General features: G+C 41.7%; 2 protein-coding genes across 3 annotated transcripts in view; one reads left to right on the top strand and one right to left on the bottom strand.

Annotated features, from left to right (window-relative positions):
• The window catches only part of USH2A (usherin), a 705,277-nt gene extending 694,924 nt beyond the window's left edge, over positions 1-10,353 (top strand). Inside the window, 3 exon segments of the mRNA XM_047705734.1 lie at positions 1,134-1,378; positions 7,164-7,385; positions 9,996-10,353. Coding sequence (XP_047561690.1) covers positions 1,134-1,378; positions 7,164-7,385; positions 9,996-10,085 — 557 coding nt within the window. The 3' untranslated portion in view covers positions 10,086-10,353.
• A 3,967-nt stretch (positions 10,354-14,320) lies between these two features.
• The window catches only part of KCTD3 (potassium channel tetramerization domain containing 3), a 52,385-nt gene continuing 39,753 nt past the window's right edge, over positions 14,321-26,952 (bottom strand). The window contains exons 14-18 of one of the 2 annotated variants that reach the window (XM_047704763.1): positions 24,327-24,482; positions 20,662-20,758; positions 17,273-17,457; positions 17,054-17,186; positions 14,321-16,055 (exon numbers count right to left, since the gene is read on the bottom strand). In XM_047704763.1, coding sequence (XP_047560719.1) covers positions 15,497-16,055; positions 17,054-17,186; positions 17,273-17,457; positions 20,662-20,758; positions 24,327-24,482 — 1,130 coding nt within the window. In that variant the 3' untranslated portion in view covers positions 14,321-15,496. Of the gene's footprint in view, positions 16,056-17,053; positions 17,193-17,272; positions 17,458-20,661; positions 20,759-24,326; positions 24,483-26,952 lie in introns of both variants that reach the window. The other variant, XM_047704762.1, reaches the window with a different exon arrangement.

Below are 26,952 nucleotides of genomic sequence, written 5' to 3'. Positions count from 1 at the left end.
CTGTTCCACGGGCTCACGCAAGGGGCTCTTAGGCGAAACACCTGCTCGGCTGTTCCCTGGGCTGGAACCGTTCGTTCTGCAAAACAAAACACATTTCTCCCCAGCTCTTGACCCATCCCCTTCTCCCTTCTGCTGAGAGGGTGCAGCCCTCTTCTTTGAGTGACTTCCCATGACATCCCAGCCAACGGCCCCAGCAAGTGGCTGGGCTGGAGATGATCTCTGAGCCCCGCTCGGGCTCCTGCCCCGTTTGCTTGACGGCACTGCGTTCTGCTGCCCTGCAGGGAGCCCCATGAGCCTCTCTCCTGTCTGCCCTGGCTCATTCCAGCTTTCTGCACACCACAGATGTGAGAGCTGTGGGCCCAGCACAGGGTAAATAGTTGCTCATTGAACATGGGCTGCTGTGATTAGCCTCGCGTGCAAAGAATCACATCGACCGAACTCACAACACTTGAACAGAAATCAAGAGTAAGTGGTCCCATGGCCAAAGGGTTTCTTTCCAGGGGAAGCTCTCTGAGGGTAGTTGAGTGATGACTCCCACAGCCTTTGCTATGTCACGGAGAGTCCAGGGTGCGGGAAATCGGAGGACAACGTGTTGGCAAGCACAGACTGTCAACGTCACGATAGAAAACGGGATCTGGGGTTTCTAATCCAGTTTGGACCAAACGTCCCAGGACCATGAAATGAGGGGCCGGGATCTCCTCAGCTTTGATGGGATGTGTCCAGAAGGTTCTTTGCGGTGACAGTGGTAAAGCTGGGCCGTGGCGTGAGTCCACTGCCCAAGGAAAGCTTTGCGCTCAGGGCACACGACTGTGAGGCAGGAGCTCCTCAAGGTTACTTTGGTGACCCCTCCTTAGGATCCCCTCACCCTCCTCCCCCTGTCTTTCCCAGGAAGCGTGCAAAGGCAGCAGTGATTTCCATCCCAAGCTGTGTGTGTCTCAGAGGTCTCCCGAGGGCTATAAGCATCTCCCTGCCACACACGGCACCATTTTCCCAGCCCGAACACAAGTACAGATAAGCACCGTTAGACAAACTGCTTTAAACTCCTTTCCAATTTACTATCAAACATCAGGGCAAGGGATCACGAAACTGCCTTCTGAAATAACATTTCCCTTTCCCGTCCCTGGGTTTCGCAGGCCTGGTTCTGACGACTCCTGGAGACAAGAGAGGATCGGGGAGCAAAAGCACCGAGTTCTATGGCGAGTTATGGTTCATCGTGTTAATGGCGATGCTGGGCTTGATCCTTCTGGCCATTTTTCTGTCTCTGATACTACAAAGAAAAATCCACAAAGAACCATATATCAGAGAGAGGCCTCCCTTAGTGCCTATTCAGAAGAGAATGTCTCCGCTGAGTGTCTATCCACCAGGGGAAACCCACATGGTAGGTCTCCGATGCCGGGCCCCATTTCCCTATCACTGGGCTGGAATACTTGCTGTTATGTAGAGGGAAATATTTCTGGAGTCATGGTAACAAGGGACTAGAAGACAGTTATGTTTGATAAAATACAGGGTCCGAAAAAGGCTAATAGAGACCTTATGGAAGAGACCACCAGAGAGCTTTCTCATCCCTTCCTCCATGCGAAGACACAGCAAGAAGACAGGAAGACGCCTGTCTGTGAACCAGGAAGCAGGCACCTACCAAACACTCCATTGGCCGCCATCTTGAACTTGGACTTCCCAGCCTCCAAAACTTGAGAAATAATTTCTGTTGTTTATACACTAGCCAGTCTATGGGATTCTGTTAGAGCAGCTCAAAGGGACAAAGATACTTGGGAAGTTTTTGGTTTTTTTTTAAAGATTTTATTTATTTATTTGACAGACAGAGATCACAAGTAGGCAGAGAGGCAGGCAGAGAGACAAAAGGGGGAAGCAGACTCCCTGCTGAGCAAGGAGCCTGATGCAGGACTCCATCCCAGGACCCTGGGATCATCACCTGAGCCAAAGGCAGAGGCTTAACCCACTGAGCCACCCAGGCGCCCCGCCTGGGAGGTTTTTAAAAAAGCCATTGCTTGGGTCTTATCCCAGCAACTCTGATTCCATTGCTTTCAGGTGGGGCCTGGGGATTCGCATTCTTTTGTTAAACTCCAAAAGCTATTCTCTGGTGCAACCAGGAGTGACTGTTTCTGCTCTAACACTGTAAATCAGAGGATGGTGGAGAAGAGCTACATATCGAAATCACCCGGGGAACTTACATGTTATTTAACTGTGCAACTTGGGTTGGGGGCTAACAAAAAAAGGGGGATCTAGGGAGAAACTAAATTGCAGGCAGTGCTCAGTTTGTCCCTGGCCTCTGACACTCGGGCCACTGGGGGTGAATGACTTCTCATAGCTCCCAACCACCCGCTCCCAAGATAGGAGGTCAGGCAAAGGTTTGAGGGTGAGGCCACACATGTGGTAGTGCAGGCAGATCCTGGCCCAGAGCACTGGACGACAGGGTAAAAGGTGATTGGAACTGAAGTTGCACTCTGGTGTGGGGCTGGGTCTATCTGGAGGAGGAAAGGCTACAAATTCTAATTCCCACCAGGTGCCAGTCCTTTCCAAGCCGTGCATCCAAAGGGCTACATCTGCCTGAGAAATCTCCTTTCACCCAGTTTGCGCAAAAGTTGAGCTCATGGCCAGTCTGTGCAGCTAAAACTCTGATTACCACTTCCACCATGGGCGGGGGGGAGTTCTTCCACAATAAGCAGTTCTGAGACACGAGCTGGGTGTCCTACGATTCAACTCAGTTCTGACTCTACTGAGAGATGGTGTCAGATTTTACAAATCAAGGGTTCAGTTCACCAAGACTATCCCCGCCCCTCAACTTTAGACACCAGTCACAAGTCCAGGCTGCCACCGGGCTTCTGACAGACCAGCTACAGACTGGAATTCCCAATCACCCCTCCTTGGGTTCAATTGGTTTGCAAGAACAGCTCACAGAACTCAGAGAAACATTTTACTTACTGGATTATTAGTTTATTACAAAAGGATAGAACTCAGGAAGAGACAGATGGAAGAGCTGTGTAGGGCGTGGGGGTGGGGGAGGGAAGCTGTGGGGCTTCCTCACCCTCTGATCTCGCCACTCCCAGCACCTCCACAGTTCACCAACCCAGAAGCTCTTACACCCCAGCAATGGAGGCTTTATCACTTAGGTGTGATTGATCAGGTCATTGGCTACTAGCTGCTAATTCAACCTCCAGTCTCTCTCCCCTCCCTAGAGGTGGAGTTGGGAGTACGATGAGTGAGAACTGAAATTCCCAATGCTCTAATCACAGAGTTGGTTCTCCTGACAACCAGTCTTAGGTGGGTCCAAAAGTCACTCATTAACATAACAAACGACACCTTGTGGCTCTCCTCACTTAAGAAATTCCAAGGGGACCAAATATATATTTATTATAAATCATAGTATCACAGCAGCACCAAAATTAAGCACAGAAGCCGGGTCAAACCAGTTGAGTTGCAACACTTTAAAAAAGAAATGAGTGGGGGCGCCTGGGTGGCTCAGTGGGTTAAGCCACTGCCTTCGGCTCAGGTCATGATCTCAGGGTCCTGGGATCGAGTCCCGCATCGGGCTCTCTGCTCAGCAAGAAGCCTGCTTCCCTCTCTCTCTCTCTCTCTGCCTGCCTCTCTGTCTACTTGTGATCTCTCTCTGTCAAATAAATAAATAAAATCTTAAAAAAAAAAAAAAAAAGAAATGAGTGAATCACCTGCCATCCAGATCTCTTCACCTTCCACGACCTGGCAACAAACAGTGGTTAAGGCTCTGACAAAGGCATATCATGCCCAAATAGTGGAAGTGTGGGCACAAAGACTGTCATCCTTCTGAGACCATGGTTTGTGTCTAGCCATGGGACAGTGTCTTGGTGGTGGAGAAGCCAAGACAACGTCCCCATCATCTGGTCCTCAGCACTCACCAAACCTACCTCCTCCCACTCTTTGCTCTCTAAGTCTCCTTACTCTCTGAGCACATCAAGCTCCTCCCCCTGGGCCATCGCTCCTGCTCTTCTCTCTGGTGGCTTCCACTCTCACTTCATGCAGGTCCCTGCACAAATGTCACCTTCCCTTCCTTGTGAAATTAAATTTCCTAGCTTCCTAGTCTTCTTCCATTGTGCCATCACCACAAGATAACCATAGCAGATTCTCAAAGAGAATGTGAGCTCCCCAAGGGCAGGGATTTTGTGGGTCATTTACTGTTGTACCCCCAATACCCAGAACAGTGTCTGGCATATAATAGATATTCCACAAATATTTGTGAAGTGAATGAATATTGAATGGTCAACTCAGACCACTGGCCATGTGCTACTATTCCGTGTATGTTCATTAGAAGATTCTCACTGAAGAGCAGATACTTTACAGTTTTCCCTTGCTGAAGAGGAACTCTCTCTGAGGAAGCCATGTTCTTAGATGAAAGAAGCACCACCATTTCTGGAGTTCAGAAATACATGGAAGAGCCCAGAAGACCTGAGATCTCTCTAGCCTGAGGAGACCAGCTAAATCAAGCCTGGGCCATAGGGGGTGCATGGAGAACGTGGAAGAGAAACTCTGGAGCTCTGCTGGGTTCCTCTACTCTGTCATGTGAGGTGTGCTTCCAGAAAACTTCCCCACATTCCATTATTGTAACTCCTTTCAGAGATCAAATCTCCTGTTTCTTGACCCAAACCCTACAGGCAGGCACTTCTTCCTCATTACCCTTCCCAAGGAGGAATCCAGTTTTGTCCACTTGGCTAACTGAGGGATCAAGAAGCAACCACATCATTTCAGCGGGAAGTTACTCTGGATGATGCCATTGCTTATGGTTCTCATGAGTCTTGTCAAGCTTTGTTTCATCAAAGCGTGACCCATGAACTGTCAGTGTCAGCATCACGTAGAAGCAGGACCTCAAGCTCTGAGAAAGAAACCAAAGGATCTGCTACTTCAACCAGCACCCTGGAAGTCAGATGCTCAGTAAAGCCTGAGAATAGCCATAAATGAGCTAAAAATAAAATACATAGAATACAATTCCTGTAAGGGGTTTGTATAGTCTTGTAACCAATGAAAACAGGTTGGGGGGATTCCATGATTCCACTTATATGAGGGATCTAAAATAGCCAGATTCATGGAAGCAAAATATGGTGGTTGCCAAGGTGGGGAGAGGGGAATGGGGAATTGCTTATTAGCAGATTTTATAAAGGTTCAGTTCTGCAGGATGACGACATCCTAGAGATCTGCTGTACACATTGTCCCTGTAGATAACGATACTATATTGCCAGTCTGCTGAGAGAGTAGATCTCATGTTAACTGTATTTATCATGAAAATATTTAAAAACATGGAAAAACAAAACAAAACAGGTGGGGGCTGCTGATTAGCACTTTTAGTCCCTGCAAAACAAGGCCAAGCTGCCTCTGGGACTAGACTTGGACTTCAACTGAGATGAGCAGACCAAAGAATTGAGACACCCTCTTCCCATATACTCCTCGCCACTGGGGAGAAGCAGAGTGGCTCCCAATGGGTTAACTTTTGCTCAGTGGCCAAGGGAGGTGTGAGGAGGGAAAGGGCTGGTGGGGACTGGCAGGCCACTAGCAGCTCTGGGTCCCCACACTCGCTCATCTTCAATATTGAGAGTGTCAGTCACAGGTCCTGGAGGGTTAGCAGGAGTGAAATCTGGAGTGTCCCAGGATCCTGGGCAGTATTCTGGAACCTACTGAAATATCCTAAATTAATCCTACCCAGGTAATAACATGCACTTGCAAACCTTCTTCTGATGCTTTAAAAAAAAACGTTGAAAGTAAACCGTTCTCACAAAGTTGCAAGAATATTAGTGAAAGTCAAACAAAGGAGAGTAAAATTTGCATTAGTACAGCAAAATAAAGAGCCATTGTTGGTGTCCCTGAGCTCCAGAAACAATGGCTAAGATTCTGAATGGGACCAGGCAGGATTCCCCTGCTCAGTGTTTCAGACTGACGTTCTTTTCACTTGGGGAGGTGGGTGAGAGCTATCCCTGCAACACACACACACACACACACACACACACACACCCCTGAGATGCCTCTCAGAATGATTGTGCTATCATTGGAGAAACAAAGAATTTGTTTTACGGTCATTTTGTTTGTTCCAGACACTAACTGATGCCTCCCCATTTGTTCTCAGTTTGACTCTGTGGCCGATATATCTGATGTGTCAAGCAATGTGACCCTAAAAAGTTACACCATGCACTTTGAGGTACCTCTGTGTGCTGCATGAACGCATGATCTTCTGCGTGATGTGTTGACTGCACAATGGAAAGCAGGAACATTCCACTGATTGGACGAGCTAAATCAAACCTCAGACGCTTACAGTAGCTCGGTTCTCTTAGAGCATTTTCTAGGTTCTGACCATGTAGTGCCTTTGTCTTTCTGATGTTAATACCAGACCTGATTTATTTTGAAGGCTGAATCTTACAACAAATAGAACAATATGAATGAGAACAGAGGGCGGGAAGAGTCCATTTCCCTACACAAATCCAGGAATTTTGAAATATAACACAACCGTGCTCACTTGGCAACCAGGAGAGACCCTTTTTTTTTTTTAACTTTTTAATAATTTTTTAAAAAGATTTTATTTATTTATTTGACAGAGAGAGAGATCACAAGTAGGCAGAGAGGCAGGGGGAAGCAGGCTCCCCGCTGAGCAGAGAGCCCAACGTGGGGCTCGATCCCAGAACCCTGAGATCATGACCCGAGCCGAAGGCAGTGGCTTAACCCACTGAGCCACCCAGGTGCCCCTTTTATTTTTTTATAAACATATAATGTATTATTAGCCCCAGGGGTACAGGAGAGACCATTATTAACGTTGCTCTGGGAAAGCATTGATCTCAAGACACAGGTTCTGTGGTGACACGTCTCATGAAGGGATTACTTTGTACACCCAACCTCTATCTCCTTCACCCACAACTTTGCAAAGCAGAAGCTCTTATCTACAGGGAACAACAGCCAGAGCACTAGGGCATGAACTCTCCAGGTGCTAAGAACACTGGGTGTCTAACATGACTATTGCTTTATCATCTCACCCTTACCAAGAAACCAGGGGCCACAGTATTCCAGATAAGCTCTAAGTTCTGCAGTAGGATATGGTGTGTTCCTTCACTGACAATGTGTGACACACAATTTTCTGTCATATTTCAAGCCCATTTGCTTGAGACTCTAATTACCAACAGAGACTTTCTTTTCAGGGGTTAGCTAACACCAGAATCCCCCGGTCTGGGACACCCATCAGCATTAGGAGCAACCGGAGCATATCCGTCCTCCGGATCCCAAGTCAGAGCCGAAGAAGCCGCACCTATTCCCAAGGCTCCCTCCACCGCAGCGTCAGCCAGCTCACGGACATTCAAGACAAGAAGGTCTTGATTGATGACTCACTGTGGGAAACCATCATGGGCCACGACAGTGGACTGGTGAGTTGATTTCCTTATCCAGAGCCTTTTTTTTTAAGATTTTATTTATTTGTCAGACAGAGAGAGAGAGAGCAAGCGAGCACACAAGCAGGGGGAGCAGCAGACAAAGCAGATGGAGGGAGAAACAGGCTCCCTGCTGACCAAGGAGCTTGATGTGGGACTGGATCCTACGATGCTGAGATCATTACCTGAGCCGAAGGCACATGCCCAAGTGACCGACCTATCCAGGCATCCCAAGAGCCTTTTTTTTAAAAGATGTATTTATTAATTTGAGAGGGGGGAGGGAGAGAGCATTTATGAGTGGGGGGACGGGCAGAGAGAGACTATCCAGCAGACGCCCCACGGAGCGCAGAACCCAATGTGGGGCTTAGTCTCATGACACTGAGGCCAGGACCTGAGCTGAAAACAAGAGTCTGACGCCTCACCGACTGAGCCACCCGGGACCCTCCTAATCCAGAGTCTTTGATCTGCCACCCAAAAGGTATCGGTAAAGAGATGGCCTGAGAGCTTTCTGTCCCTCACAGACTGTTGCCTCCCAGCACTCTGCAAGGGAAGAGTCAGGCGGACGGTGATTGGGGACACTGGGATTGGTCTTAAAAAAAAAAAAAAAGCAAAAAAGCAAAAGAAGTGCGTCACCTTCTTCCTTCTGGTTTGAGGTTAGAGGAGAAAGAGCAGTTCTGGGGCACCCGGGTGGCTCAGTGGGTAAGCCTCTGCCTTTGGCTCAGGTCATGATCTTGGGGTCCTGGGATCAAGCCCAGCATTGGACTCTCTGCTCAGCAGGGAGCCTGCTCCCCGCCCTCTCTCTGCCTGCCTCTCTGCCTACTTGTGATCTCTCTGTCAAATAAATAAATAAAATCTTTAAAAAAAAAAAAGAAAAGAAAAGAAAAAGCAGTTCTTTTGATAGGCTCAATGGCTCTTTTCCAAGAAACTCAGAAAGTCATGATAAATAAGACATTGCTGTGTATGAACTTCAGCCTTCATGATTTCAGTCCAGTGGATACAAATAATTGATCCTTTGAAAGTTAACCCCATTATTATCTAATATTTGTTTAAGTCCCTAGTGGCTGAAATAGATAAAATCCTAGAGTTTTTACCAACCATCAAACTTCTGCCTGTACCTTCTGTCCAAGTACCTGGACTTTTTTTTTTTTTTTTTTTAAGATTTTTATTTATTTATTTGACAGAGATCACAAGCAGGCAGAGAGGCAGGCAGAGAGAGGGAAGGGAAGCAGGCTCCCCACTGAGCAGAGAGCCCGATGTGGGGCTCGATCCCAGGACCTGGGATCATGACCTGAGCCGAAGGCAGAGGCTTTAACCCACTGAGCCACCCAGGCGCCCCAGTACCTGGAGCACCCATTCCTTTGGGGCAGTGAGCCGGTAGAGCAGCCCACTAAGACCGCAGCTCCTCCGCATGCTTCTCGGAGGCAGAACTCGTCACCTCCGTGTCTTTCAAGCATCTGCTTCTGCTTCTGGACCCTTGCACTCCTCTCGGTTCTCATTTTTCCTTCACTGAAAGGTCAAGGTTTTCCATGAAGACTTTCTTAACTAACCGCAAGGAATACAGCAGATTTCCTGGCTCCAGGTTCCAGTCATAGGGAAAAATAGAATAAAATGCGCCGTTCTCTTTGACTGGTTCAGGACGATGTTTTACGATACGCATTTTGAAGTTATGGGCCTGCTTGACGTTGTGATGGCTCTTGAATTCCGGGATTCCATTCTAGATCTGAAGTTTCTAAATGGAGGAATAAATACATTAGGTTGAAACATAAGGGATTGTTAATTGATCACACTTGACATGCAAAATGGCGAGTTTATGGGAGACAACATGACAACATAATTGAGGGCTTAGATGCCTATGTGTCCCCACCGAAGGATACACAGTAATTTGTCAATGGAACTGGTATCTTGAAACCATCCTTTGATTACAGAGCCCTCAGTCCTCACTGTGACACTCTAGTGACAGTTCTGCTTGCTTTTGACAGTAGCAGCAATAGGCGATGTACAAGGCAACTTGGAGAAAGCTTTGGAAGTTGCCGATACTTGAAAAATCATCTGTTCATTATAACGTTATAAACACTCTTACTAGCCCTCTTCGATAAATACAAAACAGAGTAAGAGAGTGGGAAGCAATGGAGCAAAATAGCATGCATTCTGTCTCTTCTGCTTGCATTTTGAACTAAATCTTAGGTTTATATTGCATATCTATCTATATCTCTATCTATATATATTATATATATAGATATAATATATATGTATATAAAAAACACACAAATAAAAATATAAAATAAACATGGAAAATATAATCTCCCCACTTTACAGATAAGAAAACTGAGGTTTAGAAAGGTTGAGGTATGGCACACCATAACACTCAAATGACATTTTGGATTAGTCCACAGTTCATGTGTACATGTGACGTGATCCTTTCTTTAAGGTAAACTTAAGGGAAGGGCAGTCACAAACCACTCAAACCACAGTTTTGAGTGTAGGATGTTAGCCTTTAACAGAATATTTACAGAGTACTTTCTATATTAAATTGATAGAACTATCAACCGATGGCCAATACTATCAACAGTGACTGTCCTAATCAATGGCGATTGGCTTATTTTCCAGTATGTGGATGAAGAGGACCTGATGAATGCCATCAAAGGCTTCAGCTCAGTGACTAAGGAGCACACCACGTTCACTGACACCCACCTGTGAAGGATGGAAACTTGCATCACAGAAACCTGAAATGTCTGCCCCACGCCCCATCCCCATGGGGGTGTCACGGACTGACACATCATATATGCTAAAAAGCCATTGCTTCTTCTTATTCTGTAATCCTTTTAAAAAAAAAACAAGAATTGTTTTTGAAATTGTTCCTCCTTAATAGAGGTCTGTTTTTCTGGTGATCTGAAATAAGGGGTAATGTCAGTATGAAAATAATTACTTTGCTCTTACTTTGTGGAAGCTTAAATAAGCATGTAATTTTCACTTGGCTCCAACAGTGGCTCCATTGGTTAAATGAATAATTAGTGACAATTTCAAATTGTCCCACAGTCGTAACAAGTAAGTGAAGTTACTAGTTTAAAAACAAAGCAGGTTTTCTGAGAGGATGTCACTACTGCCCCTCTCAGTCCCTTTTCTCCATTCAATCCTGTAAAAACACGATCCTGGAAGAATAATTCTAATGATCATAGCTACAAAGTAAAATTCGAGCTTCAGGCCAAGCTTAATCAGTTACAGAATGGCACTGAGGGATACACACTGGACTGACAGTCCAATTTAATGACAATGTTTAGGGATAAGTATTTACCAAACTTAATGGAAAAAAAAGTTTTCACCAACCTTTTGACAGAGCACCACATAAACTTGTAAACCTTGTATTTACGAATCTTCTGAAAAGGACTAAAGAGGTATTTCCCACATATTTTACATGGTTTGAAACTACAGAACTTTCCATAAAAAACTGTCAATTCACTGATTACCCGGGAATACTGACATCTTTAACTTAGCACCTTTCACTTGGTTAAATATTTGCATTATTTAATTAGCCTATGTAGAATTTTAAGAAGGCACATTTTATGCTCCTTCCAGCTTTGAAATTGTTTAAATTAACACACATAAACCAAGATGATACATAAGCATATAAATCCTACGTATAGCTACGTGTCTATTACTCTGTGCTATACCCTTCATTTCAGGGACTCACTGTTTTTAGCCCAAAGTCACTAAGAGCGGGTGATTTTCCATGGGTCACAAGTTCCGTCATCTGCTCTATTTGGATTAGTCATTGGTGAAAGTCCTACAGTAAGACATTTTTTCCCCAAGTTATCAACATAAAATTAAAGGTATTCAAGTTTGTTCTTCATGGAAAACAATGTTCAAAAAAAAAAAAAAAAGTCTTCCTTATTCTTAATGGTCTACTTAAGGATCCCAGGAAACTATTTTGAATCTCTAGGTTTCATACACAATTGTCTGACAGCATTTTGTGAGTTAATCGAGGGGTAGGTGGATTTTCCCAAAGCTGAACTGGCAAAAGTCTATAAAATAAGGGATAACCTTGTTCTGGCTCAAAACAAGCCAGACTCTGGATTCTGGGGTACCGGGGCTTTCGCCACATCTGTGGAGGAACAGCTCGTCAGACTGACCAACTCCCAACGAACCTTGCCAACTCTAAGTGTCAAAAGCACAGACCAGCATAAACACAAGTTCTGCCCCCTCATCAGAACTACGTTAAGCAAACAAATCTGAAATAATTGTGCGCCCTTGGCAATGGATGTACAAATTATAAGATTCTTTTTTTCTTGCCAAGTTTTATACTTTCTAAAATGGAAACACAGGATTGGCTAATTTAGTTTACTGGTTTTAATAGCATTTGTTGATTCTGGGTCAAGTAGTTTAAAGCTCACTTCACAAATGAGTCTTAACCAAGGCTGAGTTTCTGAATCACACGAGCTACTTAAGGCATAGAGGGGAAAAGTGCTTTTTTCCAGTCGTAAGCTTGCATCTTTATCCTTGGTCTACTCTTCTGCAAATATGATTTGCTGGTTACAGGTGGATTTAGGAGATTGAGGTCTTCCTCATTTTTGAAAAATTAACTAAATACCTTTATCACAATTTAAAACTTTTTAAAAATGGTTTCCTCCCATTGCTACTTTTTTTTTTAATTCATGAAAAACAGAAAGAGGCAAAGAGAGAAGCAGGCTCCCCACAGAGCAGGGAACCCGATGTGGGTCTCGATCCCAGGACCCTGAAATCATGACCTGAGCTGAAGGCAGACGCTTAACCGACTGAGCCACCTGGATGCCACCATCACAGCGTAGAACCTAAAGAACACAGAGAACTGCGGGGGATTTTATATTAAATCATTCTCCATTGAACCTAATTAGACATTTAGTTATTACATGAATTAGTTTCACTGCATCGTTTACATTTTGATCCCATAGCTGGACAAAAGCCTCTATGGCTCCCAGCAAGAACATTGCCCCCTGCAACACTCTGAACCTGACTTTCACCTTTCTGAGAAGCCCAAGATTTTGTTCATTGCGCTGGTATTGTGTCCCCAGCCTCGGTAACGTGGAGACTCATGCCTAGGGATTGATTCAGTTGTCTGCTATGGGGCTGAGGCATCAAGAGCTTTCCTTGGTTTTTATTTATTTATTTGACAGAGAGAGAGATCACAAGTAGGCAGAGAGGCAGGCAGAGAGGAAGGGAAGCAGGCTCCCTGCTGAGCAGAGAGCCTGATGCGGGGCTCGATCCCAGGACCCTGAGATCATGACCTGAGCCAAAGGCAGAGGCTTTAACCCACTGAGCCACCCAGGTGCCCACCAAGCTTTTCAAAGCCTACAGGAGATCCGGGGGTTCTGGTGTCGAGAGCCAGTAGCAAAGGTGGAAAGCAACCCAGAGGCGCTCAGGGGCTGAGCTGCTAGCTGTGCTCAGGGACTGTGCCCCTGGGATACACCACAAAGGACAACGAGGTCTCTACAAATCCCTTTCAGTTGGTTCTTAATCTCCCGACACAGGTCTGACCACTCCCAGAGACCACCTTTCCAGCTTCAGAACTACTGTTGTTACTCCTAATATTAGTGGTTTGATAAGAGTGTGTAGCCATGGTTTTAGAATCTCTATTAAAAATTTTATTTATAGATGAGATGTTGTTGTTTCCACTAAATGGAAAACCTAAATACTAATCTGCCCGTGTACCTGATGCTGATCTTAAAGTCATTGCTGTCGTCAATAGAATTCAGCTCGAACAACCTGTAAATAAAACATAGGCCAGATGGAGTGATTCAGGGATAAGGAACTTAATTATGTCACATCTGAGCAGTTTATTTCCAACACACAAATATCATGTAAATTCATCTCAAGATGGTTTGCTTAATTTTTCAATGTAAACAAGGTTTATGAAAACACACTAACAGCTCCAAGTTATAATTTACACATAAATGATGACGATAAGGGTGAGCCCATTTAATAGGATGTTCTGATCTCAGCCATCAGTGCCCGTTAGAATCAACCGTGGGGCTTTTTACAAAGCGTGGGCCCCACCCACCAGATTTGAACTTGGCAGGTCTGGAGGCCCCAACAAGTGTCCGTGCCTAACCTGAGGTGAGGGCCATGTATCAGCCTTGATGAGAAAGCCAGGAGCAAGACCACAGGCTTCCGAAACAGGCAGACGTGGGTTCAAAAGTTGGCTTGGTAGCTGACAAGACTTGTGGCTAAGTAATTTCTCCTCATGATCGCCTCTATAAACTGAGGGGAGCAGTACCTCTGCAGCCGGTGTGTGAGTCCTTCTGAGACCGCTCTGAAATACAGAATTAGTGGAAACACTCTCCTCACTGTGACAATTCTAATTCTGTTCCTGTTGTTCATCAAACACGAAGTATATAGATTCAGCTCAAGTTTTTTCAGTGACAGAAACACCTCCTGAGGTAGGCAGAAGGAAAATGCTGAGGCCCAGAACGGATCATCTGCTCCAGGCGACAAAGCGCCATGCAGGCTCCAACCCCCGTCACCGCATCAAGGTTCAAACTCTCCTAAGTGAGAGAAACAAAAAGATCTGCCTCGTAGTAGACTGCAACCTGTGCTTTAGCGAGTTGCCTCTTTATGGGCTTTTGCTATGTCATAGTCTCCAGCTCCTCCCTACCCCATGGCCTTACTCTTGGAGAAGGCTGGTTAAATACAAACTTTTTCACTCATTTTCTTACTCGCCCACCCACCTTTTACCTGACTGTGGGAAGGGGAAAGTGGCTATGAAGATAATGGCAAATCCTTAGCAATATGGCAAGGATGTTGGGCCCGACCCTCCCCCTCAACGAGAATGTAAGTCACCCTCTGGGCCTCTTCCGTTCCCCCTCTGCCCTCCCCCCTTCTAACCGCCGGAAGCAGACCCCAGCCAGCCTTATAGGTGTACTTCAAACAGCATAACTACTCCTTAAATAACCGAGAACACATCGTCTTAATCAATTTTATTAGACTTCATTGATAAATAAATACAAGTGTTGTGAAACCACTAGCAATATAGTAAACTTTAAAGAATTTATTTCAATTTCACTCATATTTCTTGACAGGGAATATATACATTATTCACCAATAAATGCTTAATGCTTTAAATTTACAATTGCCCTATGTGCAGAAACTTGAAAAGTATTCCAAACGAAAAAAAAGGTACAAAAAATTTGTCTCATAATTCAAAATATATTTTAAAACAATTATTTGTATAGCAGCCAAAACCTTTAACCAAAAGTTGAGAACTGCCGTCTTAGAAGCTTAACAATATGGCGACATTCTGACTTAATTATTTTCATTATTGACAGTGGGGGGACACACGTGGCCCCCTAAATCAGACAAGGCAGACGGAAGACTAGGATGGTTTCCCTTCTGGGCACGCAAAGCTCTAGCCTTGATTATTATTTTTTATTTCAACTGTTTCAAACACAGACAACTGCTCCAACTTTAAAGAAAGTTTAAATGGACTTTGGGTATTTAATATTGGTGACACTCTAAGATTTAAGAACTCCAAATAATGAGAATCAGAAAATGACCCACGATTTAAGAAAAACATCCGAAGGGACTGCCTACTACATAGTGTAATCTGGTGGTCAACATTAATAGTGTTTCTGAATTAGGTAATTTTTCACAAACATAGCACCTCATTAAATATCTGGTAAACACGTGGCAATCACAAGAAGTGTTGGGAGACTATCCAGAGAGATTTAATGTGATTCACTTCACAGGACGATGCGAGACAAATCTCAAGCACGAGGAGATCAGGAGCGCCATCTGCTGGTCCCTGCGCCCTCAGGGATGGCCAAGTGCAGTGCGCCCCAGGTCAGTCCGACTCGGTATTTTGCTTCCAAAATCCAGAGTAGCTAAACGTTGAAATGGACTCCTGCTTTACAAATAATCTGTTGAATGTACTTGTAAAACTAAAAAAAACTTTCCAAAAGGTCCAAAGAGACAGAATTATTTTTACCTCCTCACTCCGGGTAATTCTGTTAAAAAGATACCGAATGAACTCCGGTTTTAATTTCTTGTGAAGTTTGGTGTAAAAGCGAATGTACTGAAATCCAGTAAAGTTGCGAACTTTCCTCTAAATTAACAAAACAACTATTTATTTTGGTGAGTTTTCACAAGCCGTATTCTTGACCTGAAGAATCGCTTTTTTTATGCCGAGGAGATGGCGTGGTCTTCGTAGGAGAAGGAGATGCAGTCCCCGGGGAGTCCGTTCCTCCGTCAGAAGTACTCGGGGATGAGGCCAGATAGGGAACTTTCTTTCTCCCAAGGAATCCTCCTCCTTCAAATCCCCCTTTCTTCCGTAATTCCACTTTATTTTCATTTTCTTCTTCTGAGGACCTTTTCTTGGATTCTAGACCTTCAGCTATTTTGTGCACTTCCAATCCACCATCTGATTCTCTCAAACTCTTCATTTCTGTTCCAGGAGACTTTCTCTCTGACACATTACACTCCCCTGTTGCCCCCTTTACTTCGGCTTGTATTGGACCCACGTTCCCATTTTCAGGGACACCTCTGTCTACATTTCTGTTCAAATTAACAGTCTGGAAGTCCCTGTAACTGTGGAAGCTCTCAGTTCTCCTTGCTCTTGCTAACAGGGGACTCTCTCTGTAAGGCCTCATGGAACCATAAGTAGCTGCTTCGTGGATGGTTTCATGGTGCTGGAGCTGAAGGCTGAAAGAGAGTTTTTAAAAATTATAGTTTAGATTTCTGAGATTTTTTCAGGGGCCTATCTCATTAAACTACCTGAAAAGACATTATTTAAATATATAAAGAGTGATGTAGGGGTGCCTGGGTGGCTTAGTGGGTTAAAGCCTCTGCCTTCAGCTAAGGTCATGATCCCAGGGTCCTGGGATCGAGCCCCACATCGGGCTCTCTGCTCAGCGGGGAGCCTGCTTCCCCGTCTCTCTGTCTCTGCCTGCCTCTCTGCCCACTTATAATCTCTATCAAATAAATAAATAAAATCTCTAAAAAAACAATTAAAAAAAAAAAGAATTTCTATAAATAAAAATTTACTTATTAAGACTCTTTATAGTATGTATTAGTGTTTGCAGAGTTGTACGTGTATCAAATTACCAATGAAAATAATATCATATACATATTCAGTCCAGCTGGATTTCTAAATAACTGAAAAAAGTGATGGGGGGGGACCCTTTAAAACTAATGCGGAACTAATATAAATCAGTATTTATCAGTATTTGGTCCTTAGTTCAAATTTCGGAATTGTTAAAAATGTGCTAGCTGGAAGATACACTAAGCCACTGTATTAAAAGTACGTAATAACTAAATCCAAGATTAGACAGATGATGTCATCACTTTGATTAATATGTCCCCGAGGCAACAGGAACAAAGTGTCACATACTATCCAAGGTGACATGTGGTTTTTCTAATTTCCTTTGAATGAACTGTTGATTGCATAAAAGGCATCCAGATTGGCAGCAAGTCACAAAAGTTAAAGGGAAAATGTGTTTTTCTATTAAAAGAATCAGATATGCTTGAGGATAAGAAATTACTATTTAAAAAAAACAACAACTGAGTATCAACATGAAGTCTGAATTAAAAACGTGCCTTGAACAACGTGGCTTCCAACAACTATGTGATTACGGGATCTCCCAATCTTCCCCAAAGCAACCAAGCGAACCCGCGACACAGTCCCCGACCCCCACCCTCACCTGGAACTGGACTCCCGGAGGCGGCTGTGCTGGAGCACGGAAGTTGCTGGACTGATGTTAGGAGTAGCGCAGCGAGATGTGCTCAGGTCGCACTGATCCAGTAACTTGAGCAGCTCCTCCTCAGTGGGACCACCTACATCTTGGGAAGACACACCCTCATTACCATCACTGCCGTCAGAGGCACACCCTGCGACGAAGAGCTCTGGGCGCGGAACTTACCCCTCTCTTCACTTTTGTTCACCATATCCATGGCAGTGGTCAGGTCCCACATCTGAATGCTGCCGTTCGTGTGGCCCGTGAACAAGTAGCGCCGTGGCCGGGAGCCCATCCTGCTCGAGCCCTCACATTCTCTCACCGTGAACGACGATATTGTTGTGCAGTCAACAGCCTGGATCTCACAGATTCTGTCGAAGATGGGGAACAACTAACATTTTGTAAGCCAGATTTTTGAAATCAATTGTTTCTGTATGAGCGTCCTCTATATGTAAAACATTAAAAAGCTCAAGGCGAGTTGACAGAAATAAAATTTGAATGCTGTTTGAGTATAGAGAAAAGGCTCTTATAAAACAATGTATTTGAATAACTGAAATAATGCAATAGTTTAAGTCACGCTTAAGAGAAAAACAGAAAGAAAAAAAATAATAAAAAAAATTTAAGGGGAGCCTGGGTGGCTCAGTGGGTTAAAGCCTCTGCCTTCAGCTCAGGTCATGATCCCGGAGTCCTGGGATCGAGCCCCACATCGGGCTATCTGCTCAGCGGGGAGCCTGCTTCCCTTCCTCTCTCTCTGCCTGCCTCTCTGCCTACTTGTGATCTCTCTCTCCGTCAAATAAAAAAAAAAAAATTAAAAAAAAGAAAAACAGAAAAGAACCTTGATAGGAATTGAATAATTCTTTAAAAAGACGTTATAAAACTAAAAGGCAGAAAGAAACAAAGCAACTAGGCAAGAAACTAGAAAAGATCTTGAGAGGTCATTTAAAATGTATGTGCAAATTACAAGTCTGAAACCAGAAAAAAAATGCAGAGCTGTATGGAGAGATCTAAGTAGCACCCTCCATTAGGATAATATTCTTAACTTTTCTGAAGCATTTTTATAACTATTTCATTAATTTTCATTAAGGGTAAAAGAACCTGAGAATGAACAACTATCATGTTTGACAAATAAGGAAACCAAGGAACAGTATCAGCAAATGATGTGTCAAAGTCATATAAGAGTTGACTGAACTGTACTTAATTATTTATCCCAGACTACTTCAAAACAGAAGGGGCTTATAAATAAAAAAAATTTAAAAAGGAACAATTAGTACCAGGCAAATGCAAGGTCAAAAATAAAGGAGGAAGGGGAAATACAATCCTTATCAATGTAAGAAACAAAAAACAGCATATGGAGCATAGCTGAGCTTCCTAGCAGGCAGGGCAAAAAGTGGTAAGGGGAGAGGGGTTAATTACTAGATGCCCACATATAGGGACAGAGGCTATTCTAGTCTCATTCCCAATCTAAGGGAAAAGTTTTCAATATTTCACCAGAGTATAAAGTGTACTATAATTGTTTTTATAGGTATTATTTTCAGATTAAAAGTAATCTGTCATTTTAAGTACAAGATTCCTTTTTTTGAAGTCAAAAATGGGTGAACTATCAAATGTTTTTTCTGTGTTTATCAAGATAATTAAATTTTTCTTGATATAGTGAATTATATTTAACTAATACCTATAAATTGATATAAAATATTTTATAAATCTAGATTACTGTTTACATTTAAAATAAAGTGAAATGAAATAATATAAACCTATCTGCTTGAAAACAAAGATGATTTTGCTTTTTGTTTTTCCTATGGGCTAGATTCCTTAGAATTACTTCTTCCTTTAAAACGCTGATAAGGTTTGTTGCTGCCCACTTTCAATAAAACCTTTTCATTTTACTTCTCATTCTTAAGAATCTGAACTATCTTTAAACAAAAGCTTTGCTTTACATTAGCTTCATAAAGGGTTGGTTTCCTATTCGATTCTGTAAAATAATTTCTGATTATTTTTATAAACATATCTTTTCCTCTGGAATCGTAAATATAAAAATTATAAAATTTATTTTGTTATACAGATTATAATTGCTTCTAACACTCTGCTACTGTTTACAGTAACAGAAAAGGGGCACCTGGGTGGCACAGTCGGTTGAGCTTACGACCCTTAGTTTAGGCTCGAGTCTGATCTTGGGGTCATGACTGAGCCCCACGTCAGGCTCCACACTCAGTGCAGAGTCTACCTGGGTTTCTCTCTCCTTCTCCCTCTGCCCCTCCCCCTTCCTGCTTGATCTCTCTCTCTAAAATAAGTAAATAAATCTTTAAAGTAACAGAAGAGGGGAGACACTAGAATTGAACAAGGCTATGAAATACTACATCGCTAGAAGATGTTATGCGGCAGTTTTAATAAATGTTTGGCAACATCTTCACTGAATATGCAGAGAACACAATAAATCACAATAACTTATAACATTTCTCAAGATATTAATTCAACTTCTAACTACATCACAGGCTTCTAATATATTTTCTTTAAAAAAACAAGGTGACAAAAAGATAGTTTAGTACATAAAAATCATTCTCTAGCATCAATTCATTTAACAACTGCTGAGGACTACATGCAATGAACTTTGATGGAAGAAAATGTATCTCCAAGAGATTATTCTTTAAAATATCAGAGACCATATGCTGAAGGGTAAGAATATCAGTAGCATTTGTTAACATTTATATGAAAATCCGTAAACTTCTTAATGACTACTAATAGGAACTCTACCTTTTTCACTTGTTTGGCCTGCAAAAAAATCGTAGGTTTTTATTTTTATTTATTTTATTTAAGATGTTATTTATTTATTTGACAGAGAGAGACACAGTGAGAGAGGGAACACAAGCAGACAGAGTGGGAGAGGGAGAAGCAGGCTTTCTGCCAAGCAGGAAGCCTGATACGGGGCTTGATCCCAAGATCCTGAGATCATGACCTCAACTGAAGGCAGATGCTTAACGACTGAGCCACCCAGGCACCCAAATCTTAGGTTTTTAAAGAAGAGAAACGTACAGCAGCTCAATCTGTGTGAAGCTACATGTAATAATTTAAAAGAAGTAAAATTTCACTCAAATGGAAAAAGAAGGGGAAACGAACTTCCATTGTGCATCTGTTAGTGCCAGGGACCACACAAGATATTTCATGTTTTTAACTCATTTTATCTTATAACATCTTGCCATGGTAGGTGAACTTTATTTTATAAAGAAACTGGGGAGGGGGCTCAGAGAAAAAAAGCAACAAGTTGAATTTTCATAGCTAGTTAAGAGCAAATGCCAAAATTAGAATTTAGTCCAACTCTCTGCCATCAAATTCATGACTCTTGCTCTATAACTTGTCCTTCACTATCCTCAGCATGCTTGAAAATCTAAATAAATGCTAGAGAATAAGGACTAAATACTGTCTTTATTTTAAGCTAAAATGATCACAAGATTATGACTAGATTTCTTTTTTCAACAATTTGTTTCTGGTAGCACTCTTTCATCAATATGCCAAATTATTCAACAGGTTTTTTAAGACAAAAGTGACTTCTGAATATAAACACCTCTACCATAAAGTTTTACCTTTTCCCAGTCGATGAGAGTCTTACGAACAGTTTGTTGGTGATGGGAACAACTTTCTGGATAAACACCTGTTGATCATCTCGCTCTCCGAAAGGCCCTGGGTTAGGAAACAGACAATGCAAAACAAGTTAACTGAAATTCGGTTGGTTTCACTGAACAAAAGGAACATGAATATCAGTATCAAAGAGGAAAAAAAAATTTTTCCATGCCTATCACTATATAGCATTGTGTATTCCATGTCCAAGTCAGACAAGAATGAAGGGCTTTGGCAAGTACTCCAACTTGCATTAAATCTTTCTTAAAGAAATACATTAAAATTTCAAGTTGTATTTTATGCACTATGGCCATTAAAGCTGAAGGCATTAATTTGCATAAGACTATACATCAAGAGTACTAGAATGAGACCTGTTAAAATATAGGCTCTACAGGTTTTATCTTTGAGAATGTGCTCAGTTTCTTATAACCTCAGAAAAAGGACATATAAGTAAAATTATGTATTACGGATTTTACTCTTTTTTTTGCAAAGCTGCATGCAAACCCTTAAAGAATAAAGTGCAACCTCATTAAACAGAATTTAATTAATAAATATAAATTTAATTAATCAGAAACCTGCTGCATCCTGCAAGGTTTTCCATCTGAAAAAAAGGATTCAATTATTTTTACTTGATTGTACTTGGCAAGGCAGGTGACTAGCTCATATATTTTAGAAAGATTCTGAACAATATAAAAAAAATATTTCATGCAAAACTTAAACATAAAATTCTAATAATTCTTGTTTTCATACTCACTCACTAAAATAATACCAACTGGTTATTCACAAAAAGTATGTGATGTATGAAACAATTTTACATGAATCACACCTAATTAATAAATGGAACATCTTTATTAGCTAGCAAGTACCTACACTATGCTCACTGTGTGCCACAGGAAATGCTTCCCAAGTAACTCATTTTAGTCTTCTTAACAACCACATAAGGGATACACTATTATTATCTTCATTTTACAGATAAGAAAAGTAAGGCATCAAGAGATCAGGGAACCAGAGACCTCACGGGTCCTGACTAACGGAACTGGAGTTCACACCCAAGACCTCTGGCTCCTCATGAGGCTGCGCAGGGGCTCAGCGACTGGACAGTCTTCTGAAGTCTGATTCTACTGGAGGAAATGATGGTCCTCATTCAATAACCCATAACCAAAGTCAAAATAGCGATGCTGAATAAAATAACCAGGGACGAGGGTTCTGGGACTGTATCTTCTCTCCCTTCAACCTTTACTTTCATGGGAGATTCTCACATAACTTTTTGTACCTCAGTGATCCACATCCCCCAACCCCGAATTTCAAGTTTCTCCAACTCCTCTCCCCAAGCTGGCTCCTTCAGAACACAAAATGTTCTCAGGCGTCTATCTTCAATGGTGAGGAAGGAGCAGGGAATCAGAAAGACTCCTCTGAGCTTCTTGCTTTCTAAGTCGCTCCGTTCTTTGTTTCACAGCGGCCTCTGATACTGATTACTCAGCTACCCGCTGCCGTCCAGATCCCACCCACAGGAGCCTCTGAAGCTGGACTTTCTATTCTGTTCCACTAACCTGAATGTCTAGCTCTTAATATATTTTCTTAAAAAATTATAAAGGGGGGGAAAAAAATCTCCCTTCCCTCTTTCAAATATTTCACAAGGCTATTGTCACTTACAGGGCTGTTCCAAAACATCTGTTTATTCACATTACACATGTTCTCCCTGATCTGACATTCCATGATCGGACCCTGCCCTTCCACCCAGTCTCACGCCCTATAATTCTTACCCACGTACCAGCAACTACTAATGACCTTGACATTTTCTAAACTTGCCAGGTTCTCTGGGCCTCTATCCCTCTAGCATGCTGTTTTCTCGGACAATAATGTCCTCATCCGGTAACATTCTATACCTTCGTGTCTCAGCTCAAAGTTTTAGTCCAAACATTAAGACCTCGTCAGTTTCCATCAGTGTTAAGTGGCAATAATCTACCTCATAAAATTGTCAGGGAGATTAACTGGGACAGTAGGCCACAACACCTAGCACGGAGACTAGCACTATCTGCCCTGGGTGCCTCGCCCCATGTAACTGTTTGCTTTTTATCCCCACTGGTCACTACACTGCAACTTGAGGTTCACTGCATTTCTTTTTTCTTTTCTTTTCTTTTCTTTTTTTTTTTAAATATTTCTAATACTTGGAGCAAAGGCACTCAATATAATTGTTGATGCTGTAACTTAACCCTGCACAATGTTATATGTCAATTATAGCTCAATAAATCAGGAAAAAAAAATACATTGATAAGATAAAACTAAACTTCCAGTGCCTAGATCACATAGAAAACTGTGTCACAGAGCAGTTAGTTCAAATCACCAAAACCTAGTGTTTCTTTGAAAAAACCACTAAGACTGTGGTAGTATAATTCCCATAAGCAGCTTGTATTTTTTCAAAGATAACTATTTTGAGGGGCACCTGGATGGCTCAGTGGGTTAAGCCTGTGCCTTCAGCTCAGGTCATGATCCCAGGGTCCTGGGATTGAGCCCCACATTGGGCTCTCTGCTCAGCGAGGAGTTTGTGTCCCCCTCTCTCTCTGTCAAATAAATAAAATCTTAAAAAAAAAAGATAACCACTTTGAAATCTTTACCGTGAGGGCATATTCTGGATGGACATATATTTAAATGTTTCACATAAAACAAATCTAGTAAAAGACCTCTCATATACTCCCTATTTTCCATCAGTGCTACAATTTCTGCTTATTTAAAAAATGACCAGACAGGCACAGGAGTCAGTGAGCAGGTCTTATGAACTATTAAAAGTACGTGAGACACAATGTATATACAGTAGAAATTCTTCCAAAAGGGCCCCTGGGGAAAATGATTGTCTCTGTGAAGACTGTGTGTGTGTGTGTGTGTGTGTGTGTGTGTAAGAGAGAGAGAGAGAGAGAGAAAATCCACATCCGAACAAGTCATACGGTATCATGACAGACATGTCACACCAACTTCATTTACTTTTGCTGAAGACAGAGAGAGAGAGAGAGAGAGAGAGTATGTGTGTGTGTGTGTGTGTGTGTGAGAGAGAGAGAGAGAGAATCCACATCCACATATGTCATATGGTGTCGTGACGGACAAGTCACACCAACTTAATATACTTTTTGCTGAAATCAGAGCGTATTGACTGAGATGTGCTATTATCATTTTCTAAAAGCTACTGCAATGCCATCAAGACAACTGCTAGCATGTAACACAGCCAGCCCTTTGCCACCTTCAAAATTTTATTTTCAGATTATTAGCAATAAAAGGAAAAAAAAAAAAAAAAGCTTCAGGTGTCAAATGTGCACTGCTATCCTGGCTTTTATTTATTTATTTTTTTCCCTATCCTGACTTTTAATTACAACCTAAAGTGGTTAGCATTTGGAGATATTATTTTAATAAGGAAATGATAAACAGATAAAAACTTTGCTCTCAACTTTTTAAGCAAAAAAAGGCTATAGTTTGTGAATTTATAGAACTAAGAAACACATTAAATTTCTTTTAAATGAGTTTCAAAACTGAAGTGAAAAATTTCTATTTGAAACTCATTTTAGGTTTCTACTACAGTTAACATACTACTTCTGCATTGCCCACAAAGTACTTGAAAATGCCCCCAAATTATCTAACCCACCTATGTCATTTCCAGAGGAATAGCTTCCGTGACTTTCCGTCTCCTCCAGAGACAGTATCTTGAATGACGCTAACGGAGTAGAACCTGGCTGAGTAGAGATCATGCCTCTGAATCGTGTTACCGTCCATGTCCGGACATGATTATTGTCGGCACACACTAGGAAAGAAAACAAAAAATAAGTTGCTAAATATAGATTATAAAAGCATCAAAAAAAATCACTTTTATAAACAAATTTTAACTTTTTAAACTATAACCTTGGATAGATCACAGCATATTTTGAATGGCTGATGACACATTTACCCTAAAGTTATGTTTAATCTGTACCTAGCCAACAAAATTGAAATAACTGAATACAGTTTACCTTGCTACAAATCTAAGAAGTGTGAGTAAATCCATGAGTCCTTATAAAAGTAGCCTGTTGAGTATAAATGTAAAAAAGGTTAAAAAAAAAAAAAAGGTGTACGTAAGACAAAAGATGCTGAATATTATTCTGTTCTGTGGCTAAACTACATAGTAAATGAGTTGTGCAGTTTATTTTTTTCAACCACTGAAACTGCGTCTGTTAAATATTAAACAACCTAGATCAGGAGTTCCTGAAAATTTACTGCCACAAATTACACTTGTCAAAAAGCTTCTATCGCCCACTCATAGCTATATTAAGAAAAATTAAAATAAAGTATTTTTATATAAAATGAGAGGCTATATTTAAGAAACATACTCCAACTAGCTTTTTTTTGTCATGTAAATAATATTAAGTGGATATATATTGAGATATCTAACAAGTACCTGACCTCTATTGTTTTTTATCTAAATACTCCTTTAGAAAATATAAACCAGCAACTGATATTAATGTAAAAGAAAAAAAGTACATTTGTGGCATGACTTATTAAAAAAAAAGTGCTTTAAAAAATAAATAAATAAATAAATAAATATGCTTTTGTGGCATTCCTTTTTAATGGAAAAGTGCAATTTATCTGGATTCCAGAGAATGTGCTATTATTAGCAATGAGCTATGACTTCACCAGTAAATACTAGGAAAGTATCCAAACTTTCATATATACACACCTTTCCTACTGGGTAAATGGCCACAGTTGCAAATTTGAAACAGAACTTCAGAAATTTAATTTTAACAAATAGCAATAAAAATTCAAAGTATCAGTGTTATTTATGTAACAAAATTCTCATGTCTCAGGATACTGGTTTCTGGTGAAAAAGGAGACATTTAGTTCTAGGCTGTTTAATCAACTTCATGGGAAATAATTTCCTGATTTCAGTCTTACGCTTACCAGGATTCAGAAAAATACCTTAAAAAAAAAAAAAAGAAAATACCTTAAACACTTAAAGTGATTCAACAGGCAATTATGACTATTATGTTAAAATTATCATTTAAGTTTCTATTTAAGACATGAAAACTAACACTATCAGAAAAAGAATGTCGTTACATACATGTTGGTATCCTCCAGGTGGCAGAATAATGTAACTGAGTTAACATAAAATACTCTCGATTTTTAGCTCAACTGGACATTTTTCTTGACAAATTTATTTAAATTTCAAACCTACAAGAAATATTTGATGTTAAAATGCAGATCGCACTGTGTAGTTCTCTGGAACCTCATCCTGCAGGAGCCTCATCACCATCAAAACAACAGCACTCAGGAGTCTAAGTATGGTCATCTGAACATCACAATAACCTTGGCAAAACAGTCTTATTTTCTCATAGGATCCAATTACCTCATTTTACGTAACATTTCTTCAGCATCTTTTATGTGTCAAAGAAGTACGGTTAAGTGTTGAGAACAGAGTAAAAGAGCTTCTGCTACTGTAAGACTGACATTCTTCAGAGGGAGACAGACGATAAATAAGCAAACAGAACAATGATCCAGGGATAAGTCTATGAAGAAAACCAATCGAGATGGTGACAGGGAAAGCGACCTGGAGAGACGTCTGGCTGAGCGGGACTGGGTGGCCTCACTGAGGAGGTACTGGAAAAGGACCTGAATGACAAGAAGGCAGCCAAACAAGTATCAAGGCGTGAAACATTTCAAATAAAAAGAAGTGCAAGGGCGCCTGGGCGGCTCGGTGGGTTAAAGCCTCTGCCTTTGGCTTGGGTCATGATCCTGGGGTCCTGGGATCAAGCCCCGCATCGGGCTCTCTGCTCAGGGGGGAGCCTGCTTCCTCCTCTCTCTCTGCCTGCCTCTCTGCCTGCTTGTGATCTCTGTCTGTCAAATAAGTAAATAAAATCTTAAAAAAAAGAAGTGCAAAAGTTCTGAAGCATTTTTAACAAATCAAAAAGCCAAAGGGTTAGGGTGTTGTGAGCAATGAGGAAAGTGACATGAAGGGCAGAGAGAAAAAGAGACTTGAAAAGAAGACAGGACCCATAACAGCAAAAACCCTATTCATTTATTTATCCTGCACTCAATAGGAAGCCACTGGGAATCAGCAAGGTTTACATTTTTAAAAGATATTTCTGGCTCTACCTACCATAAGGAACATGAACCTCAGAGAGGCAAGAGAGAAACAGACAAAAAAAACATTTGAGCTCAGTGATCTGGGGGAGAAATGATAAAAGCTACCAGGCTGGCAGCAATGGACACCGAGTGATCAGATCTGTGACATACGTTGAAGC

Source organism: Lutra lutra, chromosome 15 (genome assembly GCF_902655055.1).
Source record: "Lutra lutra chromosome 15, mLutLut1.2, whole genome shotgun sequence".
NCBI classification, from domain to species: domain Eukaryota; kingdom Metazoa; phylum Chordata; class Mammalia; order Carnivora; family Mustelidae; genus Lutra; species Lutra lutra.
This window is presented reverse-complemented; position numbering and strand designations above follow the sequence as displayed.